The 18,860-nt window shown below is 42.2% G+C and overlaps 1 protein-coding gene across 2 annotated transcripts; it reads left to right on the top strand.

Moving 5' to 3' along the window:
* The first annotated feature begins 440 nt into the window (after window positions 1-440).
* LOC136942576 (circadian-associated transcriptional repressor) lies at window positions 441-8,534 on the top strand. Of its 2 annotated transcripts, XM_067235551.1 has the most exons (7): window positions 441-539; window positions 1,555-1,684; window positions 2,889-3,294; window positions 3,612-3,687; window positions 4,344-4,422; window positions 6,540-6,666; window positions 7,087-8,534. In XM_067235551.1, exons 3-7 carry the CDS (start codon window positions 2,929-2,931, stop codon window positions 7,435-7,437), a joined length of 999 nt encoding a protein of 332 aa, XP_067091652.1. In that variant the 5' UTR covers window positions 441-539; window positions 1,555-1,684; window positions 2,889-2,928; the 3' UTR covers window positions 7,438-8,534. The 2 variants fall into 2 exon arrangements, with proteins under 2 accessions (XP_067091652.1, XP_067091651.1); XM_067235550.1 differs by lacking the exon at window positions 1,555-1,684.
* The last annotated feature ends 10,326 nt before the right edge of the window (window positions 8,535-18,860 follow it).

Here is an 18,860-nt window from a genome sequence, read left to right as displayed (position 1 = left end):
CCTACTGGCAATCACGTTAGATTTACACATATAATATACAAAATTCAGTGTTCGAAGTCTCAAGGCACAACACAACATCTGGTCATTTAAGTAATTCAATAATCTAATAGATTTAGCATTTTCTTGTTCAATACAGAAAGAACACACAGACATACTCTTCAGACTTTAGATTATTTGAAAAATGTGTGAAGTAAACAGTCCTAAACTGACTTTTTACCCAGCTGTTAAAATGAAACCGATCCGCATGTTCACGTGTAATTTGCATTTCATTTGAATATGTAAGAGTGTCTCGCCTATCAGTCGTGGCTCTCTCCACACGTACACTCTATTTGTCCGATTGGAGTTTAGAAGCACAAATCGGAAAGCTGGTGATTTTGAACCCGCCCACTCGGACACGTTGCTTTGGAAGAAGCAACACGGGGCGCTCAATTGCAGTGTACATTCAAAACACACCGCACTACTCAAAATCAACTGCGATCGGAAGTGTCCTGGATTTACCGCTGAACAAAAGAGAGTACGATTTGCTGCATCCCTGTGAGGTATGTTAACTTATCTTTGAATGTGTAGTCTACGTTTTCCAGAAGTGGTTGAATTCGTAATTAAAGCATCACAATTTTGAAACAATTGTGAAACGCTTGCTTGTTCACAAATCAATCTGTAATTTTATATTATAGATAGCTGTATTTAAAAATGTGAACGCGCATATTCTTTTAGCCTAAATCTGGCCTTGGACACTAATCCGATGTGCGCTTTTTGTGCAGACCCTTTGACCAATTGTTCTGATTCTATAGTTCCTACATTTTGAGGGACATGATTCGAAGTATTTTAATTATTTTTTCTTTATTTGTTGTGGCGATAGGGGGATATATTTTATTACCAATGGGCCCCACCCACACAGGTAGTGGCAAATGATTCAATATCAGTCGCATTTGTCATAAGGTATAAAAATTCGGTTCAAACGGGGGAGGTTAACTATATCCTCAGTTTGCTTTTATGATGTGCAACTGTTGGTATGGTCCTGCTTCAGCCATCATAGTTGTATTTCGAAGTCTAAATAATGAGAACAATTTTGTTTTTACGCAACGGCAAATGCCTATGTTAAAGCAATGGATGAGGTTTAGATATCATGTCATTCTTGTGAACTTGAGCTGAGTAATAGTGGAGCTTAGTGTTTTAATGCTGTTTGGTAAATATACAAATATTAAGTTGCCCAAAGCTTTAATAGCCTACTATTTCCTATATAACTGAACAACCTTTTCCAGTGGACAGTTTTAGTGTCCTCTGAATGTCCTTTGTCTATTACCTCTTATCCGACCTGAATTATATAATCAACTGCAAATCACAACATTGCTATAAACACACTACACTAAACATGGACAAATTTAATCCACACTGTGCTGGGTCATTGGTATTGGTTGTAGTATCACGTTTGAAAACCTTTTGCCATTTGTTGTAATGAACTACATGCGTCTTATACATTACATTTCTGTTTTGTGGTACTGTATCTAAAAGTCAGATCAGTAAAGAAGGCCCCTATACCCTATCCCTTTACAGTAAAAGCAACTGCCTGTTTCCTTGTGAGACAAAGATCCATGAAACAATACACTCCTTCCTGTTCATTCTACTCAAACAAAGACACATATTTAATGAAAAATGGCAGTCATTGTTATTGAAAGATCAGACAGTAATGTATGTTCTATTGTTTCATTTATTCTAACTGTTTAGTGTATAATTACTGTGGAGGGTGTAATAGGTGGAACTGTAGCTTTACATGCTTTCAGCCCCCTCTCTGGATCTTTGAGCCATGTGTGGTCGTCTTCTTGGAATCGATCCCTGTTATCAATTTCTGTTCAAGTATTAGCTTAATTTTATAACTGCATAATTTTTCCTGGACTTCTGCAAGTAGTGTAGTAACGTAACCATGGTTCTTGCCCAAAACAGAGAATGGCTGAGGTAACAAACATACTAGCAGACCCTCTGGGACTTTGAATACCCCAATAGAGTGTTTTTTGCCACCAAAGTAGGAAACAGGCTGTGAGTAATACCTTGAAAGGTAGAAAGGTAGTGTGCCTTCTATTTGGTCCAGAGGGAAAAGATGATGTCTACCTGTCAGTCTGTGTTGTGGCTGGTTTCTATCTGAGTTCCAATTGTCAACCCTCATTAACCTAGCCTGGGTGCCAGCCGAACTTAGCCCCGCCCACAAAAAATGTTGGTTGGGTCTGGGGTCGCTCGGTTGGGGGAAAACTATGTCCGAACAAGAACTGTTCGGACCAATCAAATTGTCAGGGTGGGCTTTATACAATGACGGACAGATGATCAACAGGAATGTAATCAACCACGTCACCAAAGAGCGCTTGGGTTGAATTCGTTTTCAACAAACATGGCTGCCGCTGGAGAGCTGAGATGTGTACATTCTGCCATCGAGTCTGTTTTAGAAGACATTGACAGCTCATTAATTTTGAAAGAGGAACAGAGAAACGCGATCAAGGCATTTGTCGATCGAAAATATGTTTTTGCCGTCTTTCCTACGGGATTCGTCACATACTACGTTGCTCTGATTGGTTGTAGGTCTATCCAATTGAGCAAAGAGGCATTTTTTTCCGGGTTCGGTTGAAACACGCCCCATACTCACAGCCCAACGGAGTGGTATCAGACTCATATTCTGACTAGAATTATGAGTATGACAACATCAGGCTATCATTAACCCCAGCGTGACGATGATCTCAATAAGACCACCTGCTCCACAAAATTCATGGATTGTCTTTGTTGCAATGTTAATGTTTAAACTAACTTTTTTTAAATACCACAAATATGTTGTGTTTCTTGTTGTCCTTGTGTTGCTGTCCTGTTAAATGGAACAGTGCAGTAACTGCTGTTTCCTCTGTCAGGTCAGTGATGGTTAGTGCTGGTTAGAGACTGCGGCCTAGGATGTCTGCTTCAGATTCAGACAATTCTATTGACTGGCTGGCCAGTGATGATGAAGAGAATGAGAGCGAGCCAGAACCCGACTGTACCAAAAGAACAGCCCAGAAGCAAGCCCCTCTGTCCCCCAGCTACCATCCTGAGGGCAGTGGCTCTGGCTCCAGCCCTGGCTTCAGTGCTGTCAGCTGCACAGAGATACTGGGCAGCCATGAAAGTTCCCTGTTCCATACGGGGTGCCCTGAGGAGTCAAAGTTCAGAAAGACTCAGCCACCACAGAAGAGGCCTCACAGCCCCATGGTGACAAAACACTGTGGTAAAGACAGGCAGCTCACTTCCAATCAGTTGGAGGAGGACTGGCTGTTCACCAACAAGGTAAGGAGCAGCTAGATATTTACTTAGTCCAGGGGCATGAGGAAGACTGTATAAGCATGTAGAGTGTGTCCTTTCACCCAGAACATAACATACTCTGGGTTTCTTATTTTCACAAGAAGCCAGAAGCGTGACATTTCCAGTAAAACCCCTCCCACCAGAATTAGTCAGGTTTTCTAGAAATATCTGTAAAAGATACGAAAAAAGGGAACTGCTTAGGGGTAAACTTAAATTTCATGTGTGTACACAAAGAATGTTTATGTTTCATTGAGTTATTTTGAGAATTCTTTTGAAAGTTGTTTTTGATTTTGTTTTTTCAGTGTAGGGAATTACAATGCTACATTCAGCCACTGTCGTCAATCTTGAAGGGACTTCGCACAGGGAGATACAGAGAACGTAAGTGTATGACACCATTTTCACTTTTCTCCATGCTATAAAATGTTCCTGTGAAGAAAGTAGCTGAACAGTGGCAACAATGTGCCATTCTCTGAGAAATGTGTGTTCTTCAGTTGTGCGAAGGAGATGTTGAGAGATCTATTGTTTGGTGTAATGCTATCAAGTAACTACTACAATTTCCTTTGTGTTCAGTGTCTACTTCAGTTATAATAGAAGCCATTTCATGTTAGGGTGTGCAAGGTACACAGAGTACCACTGTAGTTCTACATGTCCCAGGTTCTCAGATCAGTTCCAGAATTACCCACACCAAACCAGATCTGTAAAATGCTTTTCCTTTATGCATTTATACAAATAATTATGATGCTAGTGAGGTTCTGTATTCTGACATAAAGAAGTGTTAATATCTCATGACCCTTGGTTTAAGGCTAAGAATGGTCTGACTCTACATTTCAGTTTGTCTGAAAATGCTTCATCTGGGATTGCTGTCAAACCCAAGGCCTTGTGTGACCCCTCACTTCCTGGCCACAGAGACATAGTCTGCTCCCCCACACACTTCACAGGAACCCATCTGCTCTACAGACTCCAGCCCTGCTGTCAAGACAATGCAGGGAAGACTCATGCTTGAGCTCATGTTTCTCTCACTCATGTTTCTTCAGGACTAAGCAGTTTCCAGGAGAGTGTGGCAATGGACAGGATCCAGAGGATCATGGGTGTCCTGCAGAAGCCCTGCATGGGGTAGGTGTCCCTAGTGCACATTACTCATTTTGGAGACCACAGGCTAAATCTCTAGCCTGGCTCTGCCCTCCTACGTACTTCCGCTCAATTTTGATTTTGCTTCTGTACTAGGTCTGGCCATGAGGTAAGTAAGTCAGATGTCTCCGGTTAATTTTCTACCGGCCAATCAGCGAACAGAGGTAGTGGCTGTCGTGCGACTTTGTGTTGTAGTTCCGTAATGGCGGCAGAGAAAGATGCGAGCGAAGCCATTCAGTCCGTTGTGGCAACGCTGCCGAATATCCATAAGCTAAAGCCAGAGCAAGAACAAGTTTTGTTGAGTTTTGTTGGTGGCCATGATGTTGTGGCCCTCCTCCCCACGGAGTTCGGGAACAGTTTGATTTTCCAGCTACGGCAGCTAGCTCTTTTACAGTAGTGGTGAAGAAATTGGCTAAGGCGAACGCTAGCCGATAGTAGATCCAATAGTTTTAAACTTCAACAGAGTACCCGCCTATAAGGAAGTCAACGCTTGTCAATGGAGCGAGGCCTGACTCTCTGTACAAATGAAATGTACGAGAGTCTGGTTAGGACCAGATTACTAAATCTCCCCCTGGTTGGTAGAACATGAGGAATTATGTTTGTACATTTTTTGTGTGGTACTCAACCTAATTGGCTATAAAGTATGCTTGGTCCAGCTGACATGGTAAGACACTAGTGTATGTCTGCTCATCCCTGTGCTTCTCCTCCAAGCTGGGTCCAGGTGCTCATGGTTTAAGCAGACATGGACATGATTCAGACATATGGTTCACAGCAGGTGGCACAGCGAGGGGTTACTGCCCCAACTCACACAGGATGTATTTACATTTAGTCATTTAGCAGACGCTCTTATCCAGAGCGACTTACAGTGAGTACAGGGACATTCTCCCTGAGGCAAGTAGGGTGAAGTGCATGGCCCAAGGACACAACGTCATTTTGGCACATCCGGGAATCGAACCAACAACCTTCTAATTAATAGCCCGACTCCCTAACCGCTCAGTCATCTGACCCCCTATTTATTTACTGCAGACCACTGTATTCTGGGTAGACTAGTTAAGAATGTATTGAACTGTCCTCTGGGAATAGCACTTATTAGTCTCTGACTCATTATCTTTCCTAACCAGACAAGATAATAGGCTGTGATGCAGGGGTGGGCGGTATGAACGGTATAGAAATTTACCAGTATGAAATTGGCCTACAATATGGATTTTGACTACTGTGCAACCGCGGTAGAGCCTTCCAGAAATAAGATTTGTCACTGCCCCATTCACACCAGGCACAGCATAAAATTACCGCACGTAACTGTAACGCAAATATTGCAATAAATATACGCAAACATCGCAAGCAATCTTCCGCATCCTCATAAACAGTAGGCCTATTGCAGATTTACCGGCTTTACCATTCGGTTTTACGCCAAGAATACTAGCTATGTGAGAGCACTGTATTTTGTCGACAGTTTAGGCCGGTTGCAAAAGTATTATAGTATTATATGTTTGAGATGGAGGTAATGAATTTAGCAGAGATTATGAGGTTTCTACCAACCAGCTGCGCCCATTGTGATAGATAAAGAATGGGCGTGGCAGCCCTTCCCTCCCTTTCTGTCTGGTCGGTCTTGCCAGCTGGCAGCTCCTATGGCCACACAATGATAGCTGGGAACAAAGACTCACTCAGTCGCTGTTGTGGACAATCTATCACAGGAATTTAACATACTCCGAATGGTGGCCCAGCAGGTAGGCACTTGGTCATGTGACCTGGGATAATCCCTACTAGCCATGTGTCTGGAAGTCAGGGGTTAACAAGCACCGCAGTGCCTATGTCTAATGAGACTAACGAGGACTGTCGTCCTCTGCTTATGGTATTTATTTTTGTTGTGACGCAGTCCACTGCATCCTTTTAGATGTGTATTGTTCGTGGTGAAGAGAAGTGTTGCGCACCACATCACGTGTGGGCATAGGTCATATGTGTGAAATAGACCCTGAAACGGTCACATCACTCTGAGTGCTCGTCTGTGTAGTACCGTGTGTATGAACTGTGTGCTGTGTGTTTTACAATTACAGTTGAGGCTCTGATGACCGAAGATTATAAATCCTGTTTTCTTCACACAGGGAGCGATACATGAACATTATTCTTAAAATGGAGGAAATGCTGAAGAACTGGTTCCCCAATGTACAACCCAGAGACCAACACACTTTCATCCAGGCAGAGGAAACCACCCCTGCCAAGAAAGACAAGGTGAGTTGATGTTGGAGGGAAGCTATTTGTGGTGGTCTGTGTAGAGTATGTTGACAGGGGGGGGGGGGATAAAAATCTATTTTTAGAGTTGGAAGTTATTGCGATTGTCTCACTGAACAAAGATGGAGAAGGAAATTATAATTTTATACGCAATTTTATACCCAATGTGGATGGGAAGAGATCAATTGACTTCTAAGGGAAGTCAGATCATCTGCCTTATACATTGAGGTTAATGTCAATATGGGTACTACTGTAGCCTATACAGGTTGTGAGTCTGACATACACTTACTTGATTTGTGCAAATATGCTAAAATACAGAATTTAGAATGATACGTGTATGTTATGTCCTGCTAGCACCATGGTTCCAAATTGGACCATATCAGTGTATGCATCATTAATACGATCTTTATTTTACCCCAGCTGTCGTCCTCCACCACATCTCTGCCCAGTGCAGTGGCCAGCCCCGTCACAGACCTCACCCCTCCAGGAACCTACTCCGTCAGTAACCTGAAATGGCTGCACACCTCCCCCATCTGCTCCCCCAAAGCAGAGCATGGGGGGGGGTTGAGGCACCTGCAGTTTTCCAGAGCGCTAACGCAGGACAGTGCCGTGTCTTCCAGCACAGACAGCCATGCTAAGATGGACTCTGTGCCCAGCCGGCTGCCATTGCCTAAGATCAACGCTCCCTGTCTGGAGAGACTGCTCAAGTCCAGAGAGAGCATCATTGGCCGCAAGGGTGCGGAGGACAGAACTGGCAGCAGCTGGTCCTAGTCCATACAGGGGGCCCGGCCCGGCGCCCAGCCTTGCCTTGCCCACCCTAGCCTGGAGCCAGTCAGCTGTACTCAGCCCATTCCAGCCTTTAGGAAAGCTTTCACAAAGGACACAACAGATACCATTCCAACATGGAAGTATCGTCTGTGAACAGGAATGTCTTCATCTGACATCACATCTGTTTTTAGCTCCCTTTGTTGATCAGTTTTGTTGCACCTACTTTTGAATTGTATGCGTGAGATGTAGAGTGAGCGGGAAGGATGATATTTGCATCTTGAAATATCCACAGGGCCATGGTTTGTTTGGGATTTCACAGATGAATTATTATTTCAATGAATTGACATTGACAGCATTAATACATGTGAAACAAGAATTACTTTTCAATGGGAAAGTAATGTGAGAACAAAGTTTGTTTGGATCGCATCAAACATTCAGATGTGTCTGCGATCTCCATGTAGTTGTGGGTTGAATGAGTTCCATGAATCCACTCAAAGTCTTTGGTGTGACTGTTAATCATTTGTATACTTATAAATAAGTCTTTGGTACAACGGTTCTACCTCAATCGAGCACCCAGTCAAGGTTAGTGTGTAGGAACATGAGTGCTACGCGTTCGAACATGAGCATCTCACAAGATATGCAGTGAGCCAAACAGGCTGTAATGGCAGGGTCTTGATGAGTTATTCTACTTGTACAGAGGATGCTCTTTCCTCTGGGATGCTACGTTCGACCAACTACTGCCATTGTAAAGAATGTGAACTGCAGATTTCGTTGGGTTCAAGTCAAACTGTGCCTGTAAGCTGGTTTTATAAAGACATAGAAACATCGAGAATACATAAACTTAGTGTGTAGACATCACCAATTCTCAAAACTCCTGCCATTTCCTGTATCAAGTAAATTATTTGATTCCTGCCAACTACTTTCTGTGGTAGAATTAGGACAAGACTTGTTTCAGTTGCCACAGATCTAGATGGTGTTTGACCAGCAGAGAGAGAACGTATTTATGTAAATATTTCAAAAAAGGTTATTTTACCCTGAAAAGTGGCCTTTACAGTGTGATATTTTATACTTTCAAAATAAATGTGGTTATATTTGTTTGACGTACCCAAACTGTTTATCACCTGTTGTCTTACACATTCTTGACTTCAGTTAAACAATGAGACTTGGTTGTGCACATACACTACCATTCAAAAGTTTGGGGTCACCCAGACAACTTTATGTTTTCCATGAAAACTCACACTTATTTATCAAATAACTTTCAAAATGAATATAAAATATAGTCAAGACATTTACAAGGTTAATTATTATTATTAGAAATAATTATTTTTATTTGAAATATAAATTTTGTTCTTCAAACTTTGCTTTCGTAAAATAATGCTCCATTTGCAGCAATTACAACATTGCAGACCTTTGGCATTCATGTTCTAATCCTTCTAATAATCCATTAGTCTTCTAAGGCAATTAGCAAACACAATGTACCATTCGAACACATACAGTAATAGTTGCTGGAAATGGGCCTCTATACACCTATGTAGATATTTCATTAAAAACCAGACGTTTCCACCTAGAACAGTCATTTACCACATTAACAATGTATAGTGTATTTCTGATTAATTTAACGTTATCTTCAATGAAAAAAACAGTGCTTTTCTTTGAAAAATAAGGACATTTTTAAGTGACCCCAAACTTTTGAACGGTAGTGTATGTAGCCTGGTCCTAACCAGATTCTCGTACATTGCATTTGATCTGGAATCATTTTTTATTAACTGTAGATCTTTTTACTCGCCACGAGAGTTTGCATCATTCATTCTGGTTGGCGTCTACATGCCTCCGCAGGCTAGCGTTAACGAGGCTCAACGTGTGCTCGCCAGCCAGATACTGAGTGTGGAGCATGAAAATCCGGATTCCTTGGTTATTGTGCTAGGCGACTTTAACAAAGGCAATCTCACTCAAGAACTCCCAAAATATAGACAATTCATCAAATGCCCTACCAGAGAAGGAAACACCCTGGATCACTGCTACTCTACAATCAGCAAAGCATACCATGCGGTCCCCCGAGCAGCACTGGGTCACTCTGACCACGCCATGGTCCACCTGATTCCTGCATACAGGCAGAAGCTAAAGCGCTGTAAGCCTGCTGTGAGGACATCAAAACAGTGGACCAGTGAAGCTATGGAGGATCTGCGGGCGTGCTTGGACTGCACTGACTGGGACATGTTCACGACTGCTACCAATAGTCTGGATGAGCTCACAGAGGCTGTGACATCATACATCAGCTTCTGTGAGGACTGCTGTATACCAACACGCACCAGGGTAAGCTACAACAACGACAAACCCTGGTTTACAGCTAAACTCAGAAGGTTGAGGTCAGAGAAAGAGGCCGCGTTTAGGAGTGGGGACAAAGACAGTTTCAAGGAGTCAAAGAACAGGTTTAGCAAGGCGGTGAGGGAGGCTAAACGACTGTACTCAGAGAGGCTAAAACACCAATTCCCACTTCTTTAACACCTCCCTTGAGACATGCCATGTGCCAGCCTGTCTCAAGTGCTCCACCATCATCCCTGTGCCCAAAAAGCCAAGGCCAACAGGACATAATGACTACAGACCCGTCGCCCTGACCTCTGTGGTAATGAAGTCTTTCGAGCGCCTGGTGCTGGCACACCTTAAATCCATCACTGACCCTCTACTGGACCCCCTGCAGTTTGCCTACAGAGCCAACAGGTCTGTGGACGATGCAGTTAACATGGCCCTCCACTTCACCCTACAGCACCTGGACTCCCCAGCATCCTATGCCAGGATCCTGTTTGTGGACTTCAGCTCTGCCTTCAACACCATCATCCCCGCCCTGCTTCAGGACAAGCTCTCCCAGCTGAACGTGCCTGATTCCACCTGCAGGTGGATCACAGACTTCCTGTCTGACAGGAAGCAGTGCGTTAAGCTGGGAACACAAGTCTCTGACTCCCGGTCCATCAGCACCGGATCACCTCAGGGCTGCGTCCTTTCTCCTCTGCTCTTCTCCCTGTACACCAACAGTTGCACCTCCAGTCATCCGTCCGTCAAACTCCTGAAGTTTGCGGACGACACCACCCTTATTGGGCTCATCTCTGGTGGAGACGAGTCTGATTATAGGTGGGAAGCGGCCAACCTGGTGACCTGGTGCAGCCAGAACAACTTAGAGCTCAATGCTCTTAAGACAGTGGAGATGGTTGTGGACTTCAGGAGGAACACAGCCCCACTCACCCCCATCACCCTGTGTGACTCCCCAGTCAACACTGTGGAGTCCTTCCGCTTCCTGGGCACTATCCTCTCCCAGGACCTCAAGTGGGAACTGAACATCAGCTCCCTCATCAAGAAAGCACAACAGAGGATGTACTTCCTTCGGCAGCTGAAGAAGTTCAACCTGCCAAAGACAATGATGGTGCACTTCTACTCAGCCATCATTGAGTCCATCCTCACCTCCTCCATCACCGTCTGGTACGCTGCTGCCACTGCCAAGGACAAGAGCAGACTGCAGCGTATCATCCGTACTGCTGAGAAGGTGATTGGCTGCAATCTGCCTACCCTCGAGGACCTGCACACCTCGAGGACCCTGAGGCGAGCGAGGAAGATTGTGGCCGACTCCTCCCACCCTGGACACTCCCTGTTTCAGTCACTCCCCTCCGGCAGAAGGCTGCGGTCTATCAGGACCAATACCTCACGCCACAAAAACAGTTTCTTCCCTTCCGCTGTTGGCCTCTTCAACAAGGCCAAGGGACCACACTGACTCAAATGACTTATTGCTTAAAACACACTGCTTTTGCACTGCACCACAACATGGTATCTTGTACATTTGTATTTTTTGTAATATTTGTATTTTTGTATTTTTATATTGTAATTTACGGCAACTTATATTTATCCCACTTAGTACTGCTAGTTTATGTACCCTTAGTATAGTTAGTCCACATATTTAAATTTTAGGTATATGTTTATTGTATGCACCTTCCTGCCAAAGCAAATTCCTTGTCTGTGCAAACTTTCATGGCGAATAAATCCCTTTCTGATTCTGATTCTGATTCTGATTTGTACAGTCTGGCCTCGCTCCATTGACAAGCGTTGACTTCCTTGTAGGCGGGTACTCTGTTGAAGTTTAAAACTATTGGATCTGCCCAGAGCCACTCTGATCTGCCATAACCAATCGCTAGCGTTCGCCTTAGCCAATTCCTTCACCACTACTGTGACAGAGCTAGCTGCCGTAGCTGGAAAATCAAACTGTTCCCGAACCCCGTGGGGAGGAGGGCCACAAAATCATGGCCACCAACAAAACTCAGCAAAACTTGTTCTTGCTCCGGCTTTAGCTGTTGGATATTCGGCAGCGTTGCCACAACGGACCGAATGGCTTTGCTCGAATCTTTCTCCGCCGCCATTACGGAACTACAACACAAACTAGCGCACGTCATCGTTCTCAGCCACTCCCTCTGTTAACTGATTCGCCGGTAGAAAATTATGGCGTGAAATTCGTGCCAGGAGTGCGAGCTCTGTAAAAACGATTTGTAACTTGCAAAAAAGATTTGTGTCGCTGTAGAAAATGATTTGTGCACTTGCAAAAAAAAGTTGTGTGTCTCCGTAGAAGAAGGCAAGATTTGTGTACTTGCAAAAAAGATTTGTAATTTGCAAAAAAGATTTGTGTCTCCGTAGAAGAAGGCGGGAACACTGCTCCCAAAACCATCTAAGCCAATCAAATATAGCCATTTCTGTGTCTAGTATCATTGGACATTTTCGTCTGTCTATCACACAAAGAACGTCAACGAATAAGAACAAAACTAGAATGCTGATGATTTCAATGGCGAGTCATTTGGTAAGTAGTTCAAAATATCTATGGGCATGTATCTTTAATGCAACATTTAAAGATTATTCGGTTAGCACACTCTTAACAGTATAAATTAATGGATATTTGCTATCCACCAAAAGAGCAACAGCCAGATTGATGTTTCCCCGCTTGGTCGTGGCTGTGGCCATCAGCCCTGAGGTCAAATAAGGTTGTTGTGTGTCAGTAAGTCATTTAAAAATGTTGGTAATATATTTTGTTGGTATTGAATCTATAATGATTTTGAATATACATTTGTTTAAATCAGAAGTCACAATGGACTTGCACCTATTTAGTCATTTTCCTCTTAGCACCTTTTAGTGTAATCATGTGCAGATGAGTACAATGAAAGTGACTAACATTTGGAATGGTTCAACATGCTTTTTTGATGATGATGCTTACCGGCTGCAATGTTGGTGTATTCGCCATGCTAAACTAAACATGAGCTGGACACACTGGATAGATCTCAAATGTTGGCTGGGAAAGTTAAGCGCAAAAAATTAAAAAGATATGGATCTTTCACTCCAGTGTATTATTTACTGCCAGCTTTCATTTCGAACTAGAGAGGATACAATTTCTGGGGAAATTGTAGGGTGTGCTTGCTTGCGTCGGTTGCACAGGGGTCTGTATATTTTATATAAAAATGCATCGGTAGAGAGTCAGGTGGCTGAGCGGTGAGGGAATCGGGCTAGTAATCCGAAGGTTGCCAGTTCGATTCCCGGTCATGCCAACTGACGTTGTGTCCTTGGGCAAGGCACTTCACCCTACTTGCCTCGGGGGAATGTCCCTGTACTTACTGTAAGTCGCTCTGGATAAGAGCGTCTGCTAAATGACTAAATGTAAATCGGGCCTACTTATTATTTATAAAGATTACATAGATTTAAAAGCATCTTTTTTTGATGCTCATTTACAACTCAAAATACGAGTGAAGTGTAGAATGAAATATGATGTCTTCTCATTTCCCCTGCAAGAGGCAGCTGACAGGCTGAATCAAAACGAATACATTTGGCAGACCGGTGTAAAAATGTACCTAGTCTCTATGACTTAAACGTCCTTTTAAGTTGTCCCTTCTCGTGATATTTTCAGGCATTTAGCCTACTCATATTGCATTCATTCATTAATAAAGAACCCCCTTTGAAGATTATTCTACGACTTTACCGGCAGAAGATAGAATCGCGATTCAAACAGTACCATCTGCTAACTGAAAATATGCCCCCAAAAACGTAAATAAGCTTGACATTTATTTAGTGGAAAATCGCTCATTCATAAAAAGCTCACTGGTAGCGATCATTGTCAGTAACAACGCAAAATGCGATATAGCCCTGTGTGGAGAAGCTGCCCCGGTAAATTCTACTACTACAGTACAGTACTAGACTACTGCTGTGTTAGTCTTGGTAGCGATTGCGTTGGTTGAATTCGATTTAACGTTCCGTTGTACGGTTTAGGCTGAAATTAATTATTTTCATGAACAGATTGACAAAGTTTAGGCTGTGGCAATGAAGTTCAGGTTAGTAGTCAGATTGTTTCAACTATTGAAAGACTTTTGAGTAAGGGGAGTGCCGAACATGTTCTGTCGCCGTTTGACTTGAACAGCTGAGGAGTTTTTGTTAGCTACTCACACTAGTGTCTCGGGTAGGCTACAGCGTTGCAGTGAGCTACACTGGTTTGAAACCACAGGTAATGGTAATTTCACCAACAAATCGTTTACTAATGTCAGAATAAATCATACAACGAAAATGTATGTGAGGAATGTTTATTTTAACGATTGAAAACAGATACATCATAGACCACTATAGTATGTGTTTCCCGGGCAACACAGGCTAATTTCATGATGCTAATACTTCAGTGAAATAGTAGACTACCGTTTCCAAAAGTAGATGTGGGCCTACTTCCTTAATAATATCAGCTAATATTGTACATTACATTTCATAATTGTGTTTCACATCACAAAGTAAAATTAGTAAATAGTTATCACCCTGGCCTCTTTGCTTGTGGCGTTCCTGCAGCTGCCTTGCAGTAAAGCTATAGTTAGCCTAGCTATCCCCCAAGTTAACAGATGTGAAACGAATGTTCTGCTACAGGTAGTCACGCGTGTTTTCGTGACGTTAGTGACGTAGTGACGTTAGTAACGTCAGTGACTGTGGCTAGCAAATTAGCCACCATTAGCTTCACTTTTCACCACAAAAACGCAATTTCTACTTAAACCATGCAACGGAACGTAAATAAAAATACAACCAACGCAATCGCTACCAAGACGAACCTTTTGACACCGCCGTTGTGTATGTAGTCCAAATATTGACTGATCCTTAGGGGGGCGAAAATAAATAATAATAAATATATATGTGAGAGAACAATGGTTGTGCTCTCGCCGAAGGCTTGAGCACACCCAATGAAAACCACTAACTATATTGAGTGATTTTGCGGCAGTTCCCTGCCATTTAGCTGCACATTGTCCAACTAATGCTAGGTTTAATGACTGGTCGTCTAATTAAATATCCGTATACATATTTAAATTAAAAAACTATTCAACTTACTACGACTCTTATCCATTAATTTATACTGTTGAGAGTGTGCTAACCGAATAATCTTTAAATGTTGCATTAAAAGGTACATGCCCATGGATATTTTGAACTACTTACCAAATGACTAGCCATTGAAATCATCAGCATTCTAGTTTTTTTCTTATTCGCTGACGTTCTTTGTGTGATAGACAGACGAAAATGTCCAATGATACTAGACACAGAAATGGCTATATTTGATTGACTTAGATGGTTTTGGGAGCAGTGTTCCCGCCTTCTTCTACGGAGACACAAAACTTTTTTTTTACAAGTACACAAATCTTTTTCTTCTACGGAGACACAAAACTTTTTTTTTTACAAGTACACAAATCTTTTTTGCAAGTTACAAATCTTTTTTGCAAGTACACAAATCTTGCCTTCTTCTACGGAGACACAAAACTTTTTTTTGCAAGTACACGAATCATTTTCTACAGAGACGAATCTTTTTTGCAAGTTACAAATCGTTTTTACAGAGCTCGCTCTCCTGGCACTAATTTCACGCCATAGAAAATCAACCTGAAAATCTGACTTACGTACCTCATGGCCAGACCAAGCCTCCCCCCCTCGTTTGAAGCAACGGCCCCGGTGGATGTAGGTGGTATTGCATTTCTTGTTAGACTTCCGGCTCTTCCGGTCGTTTTTATTCTATTAACTCCAGTCAACATTTACAAAACTATCTCCCCCAATTATTTTTGTTCGATTCTCGAACCTGGCTCATACTACTAGCTTTTTCATAGAATATTTTTTCCTGATTTTTGCTAAGTTTGAAACCAATCCGAAATGGGTAAACTAGCACCCCATGTATTTGCTTACGTCAATAAAAGTTGCCTGCAAATGTGCTCGCAGATACTCACAGGGCACGAGCACAAAAATTCACATTGGCCGATAGCCGATTTACCTGGAGCTGAAAGAAATGGCTTGAGTTGCCTGCCCTGTTGTAGCAAGTTTAGCAAATGGTTGTCACACATACATGACATGTTGTTAATATAGTTTATTCCCGTTATTTTAAAACAGATTTGATTTTTCGTAAAAACGTTCATGACATGATGGCAAATATTATATTATGTTAAGCGTGAGCATATATTGTTGACATGTCTATCTGGAGCAAAGACGAAGATTAATACTTTAACTGATAACCACAATAGGAAATTATATATATTTAAATAATATTAGTCTTGCCTTCAGAAGCTTTTGTTAAACACACTCATTATTCTTTTTTTGATCGTATCAAGCCAGACTGCTTTTGTGGGACAATGAAGGTCCTCAGTCAGTATGTTTCACCCCCACTTATATCTGATGGAAACGTCTTGTATATAGTTCTGTTAATATGCCCTTTCAAAGGCACATGTTCAATAAAGTAGACTATATTTTAGAAACACTTCTCAATTTATTACATTATTACCAAGTCTTGTTAGACCACGTTATAACTATTAATAGGCGTTTGGTTTTGTAGGTTGAACATATAAAACACAGGCTACATTTCTACACTGATGTTAAATTGAAGGCAGTGTGAATTTTGTGGCATTTCGTTTGAATATAAAGTTGACAGTATGCATTGTGGAAGATTTCTGTTACAAAAATAACTATTAAGCTTTCTTTGCCTAGCGAGAACAACGACGGAGCTAAGTGTTCATGTTAACAGTTTATTTAATCTGATACAATGCGTTGGAAATCATACTCATATCACAAAGAAAAAAAGCAACATATGTGATGAGTTCCATCTAGAATAGCCCTATATTTAGCCCTATAGCCTATTTCTAAAAAAACAAGTGAAAGGAATACTATACAGTGACGGCATACATTTCCGTAAAGTTTGCATCATGTCTCTGATTCTTATCGCAGTTGTACCCCATTCTGCCACTGCAATGCTTAGCTCACACGCTCGCAACCATATAAATCTATGCTCGCGACTGGTTGTCGCAAAGTATGACGTGTACAGCTAGTTGCAAGCGTGCACGAGGTCTCGGAGCTAGGGAAAAAAAGAGCCACTGTTTAAAGCTAGACCGGAAGAGTCGGAAGTGGAAAGATGGTGCGGTCCAGTTTCGTGCTCTCGCTTGCCTCACTGCGCCACTGAGCACTTTTCATAGAAATGAATGGGGACGCCATCTTGGAAGACAAAAGTTGCATCCTCTAGTTATATTAACTCTATGGGCCAGACCTATGTACAGAAGCAAAAATAAAATTGAGCGCAAGTAGCCTACGTAAGAGGGCAGAGCCAGGCTAGCACATACATTGCATAGCATATATAGCATATAGTATAACACACACACACACATTGGATTTGCCTTGACTAAGACCAGCAAATGTGTTTTGGTTTGCAGAGGAAAGAACACTTCCTTAAATGAAGAAGTCCTGAAAAGCAACCTAAAAACAGGCCATATGTAAGGCCTCCGCTGCGCGTCGGACGGTTCACGCCTCCGCATCGTCCATTATCAGGTGATATTGGACACCTCGTCGGGCATTATCCCGCTTATACCATGGTCACTTGCCAACATTTTTTTTTTTACAAACATTAACATTAACATGTAAGTTTTCAGGCGTTTTGCAAAAGAAATCTAACGTGTTTTAACGTTAGCCAACTCTGATATTTTATAGTCCGCTCAGCTCATAGAACCAACACCGGCTGTCCCTTGGCTGAGCTATTAGCCCGAAAGCTAACATTATGCTAGCAAGAATCAGAGGCAATAACATTGTGTACGGTTGACAAACAGTCAATATAATTTTACAGTATGTTACAATAAGATTTGCTAGCTAACCAGCCATGTCACTGTCCCAAAATCCATATCAAGATTTTCACGAACAAAGGCTATCGCCTATCGGCCATACTACTAGGCTACAATACGACCGCAGCCTGTGGAGCGAGTTGAATAGCAAATGGATGCAGCGCTCTCAAGTGTCAAGCATTGAGCGTGACAGTCACTCATTTCGGTCTTTTGACACGCACTCCCGCCTCACATTCACATTTAATCTAGATTAATCTCACTGTAATTTTGGCGTTAATCTAGATTAATCTAGATTAAAATGGCTCATTTGAATTCCGCCGAAGGCATTCAGAATGTGTGCTACCCAAATAATGACTAAAAGTAGCTAATTGAGAACGGGTTTCTCAAGCCAGGTGGCGCATTAGACCAGGGTCTCATCTCCTGTTTCCAAAATGCATCACAAACTGCTTGAGAAAGCTGTTCTACTATGATAATTGGTGATGAAAATAAATTATGTTCAATAAGATGTACTTGTGTTTATTAACTGTTTATTAGATTAGTTATCTTAGCTGATAGAGCTGTGCTGACGGGCTTGCCTCGGCTGCACTCAAACATATTAGTTTGACGACGTCCACTTAGTACTGCTAGTTCATGTACCCTTAGTATAGATAGTCCACACAGGCCCGTAGAGATTACCTCCGCACTGCGGGGGGGCCTCGCAGGGACGGGGGGCCTTTAAAAAAAATCAAATTTGAATTACATGCGATGCACACTATGGTCTTATTGTGTTGTCTGTGTTTCCAGAGTTGATATAAAAATAAAGAAAACTATATTTAATTGTGCTTTCTTTGTTAGCAAGGTAAGTGACGTGACAAAATTGGTCAGTTGGTCACACAGACCGGCGAGTCCGCAGCAAATATGTAGCTTACTGTAGCGTAGCTTGGATCCTGCTACGCGGAATGGTGTTATTGTTGGGCCGTCAAGGTCATTTTCCAAGCTAAAACTGATCAAAACATCTCAGAAGCTCCATGTCACAAGAGAGGCTGTCAGATCTGGCCATCCTTAGCATAGAGAATAAACGTGCGCGCAGTTTACGTGTAAAGAGCGTGGTTGAAGACTTTGCACACAGATTTGCTAAAAGACAGGTGGTTCAGGTGTTACACTGTAGGGGGTTAAATATTGTCCAAACAACGAAAACAAATTCCCCTATGGTTTCAAGGAAGATCGGAAACTGAACGATGTAATAACATGAACCAAATAATGCCAATACCAATATTATTTGTTATTTGACTCTTAAATCAGAGCAAGAATGGTCAAAGTAAGGTA

The sequence above is a fragment of the Osmerus mordax genome, chromosome 4 (genome assembly GCF_038355195.1).
Source record: "Osmerus mordax isolate fOsmMor3 chromosome 4, fOsmMor3.pri, whole genome shotgun sequence".
Classification (NCBI taxonomy): Eukaryota; Metazoa; Chordata; class Actinopteri; order Osmeriformes; family Osmeridae; genus Osmerus; species Osmerus mordax.
Note: the sequence above shows the minus strand (reverse complement) of the source record. Positions and strands in the feature narration are given on the sequence as shown.

What these genes read in the sequence shown, in the direction of transcription:
- LOC136942576 (XM_067235550.1), top strand. Translation starts at nt 2,929, where the DNA reads ATGTCTGCTTCAGATTCAGACAATTCTATTGACTGGCTGGCCAGTGAT. An exon ending in ACTGGCTGTTCACCAACAAG is followed by an intron (nt 3,295 to 3,611) that starts GTAAGGAGCAGC and finishes TTGTTTTTTCAG; the next exon opens with TGTAGGGAATTACAATGCTA. An exon ending in CCCCTGCCAAGAAAGACAAG is followed by an intron (nt 6,667 to 7,086) that starts GTGAGTTGATGT and finishes ATTTTACCCCAG; the next exon opens with CTGTCGTCCTCCACCACATC.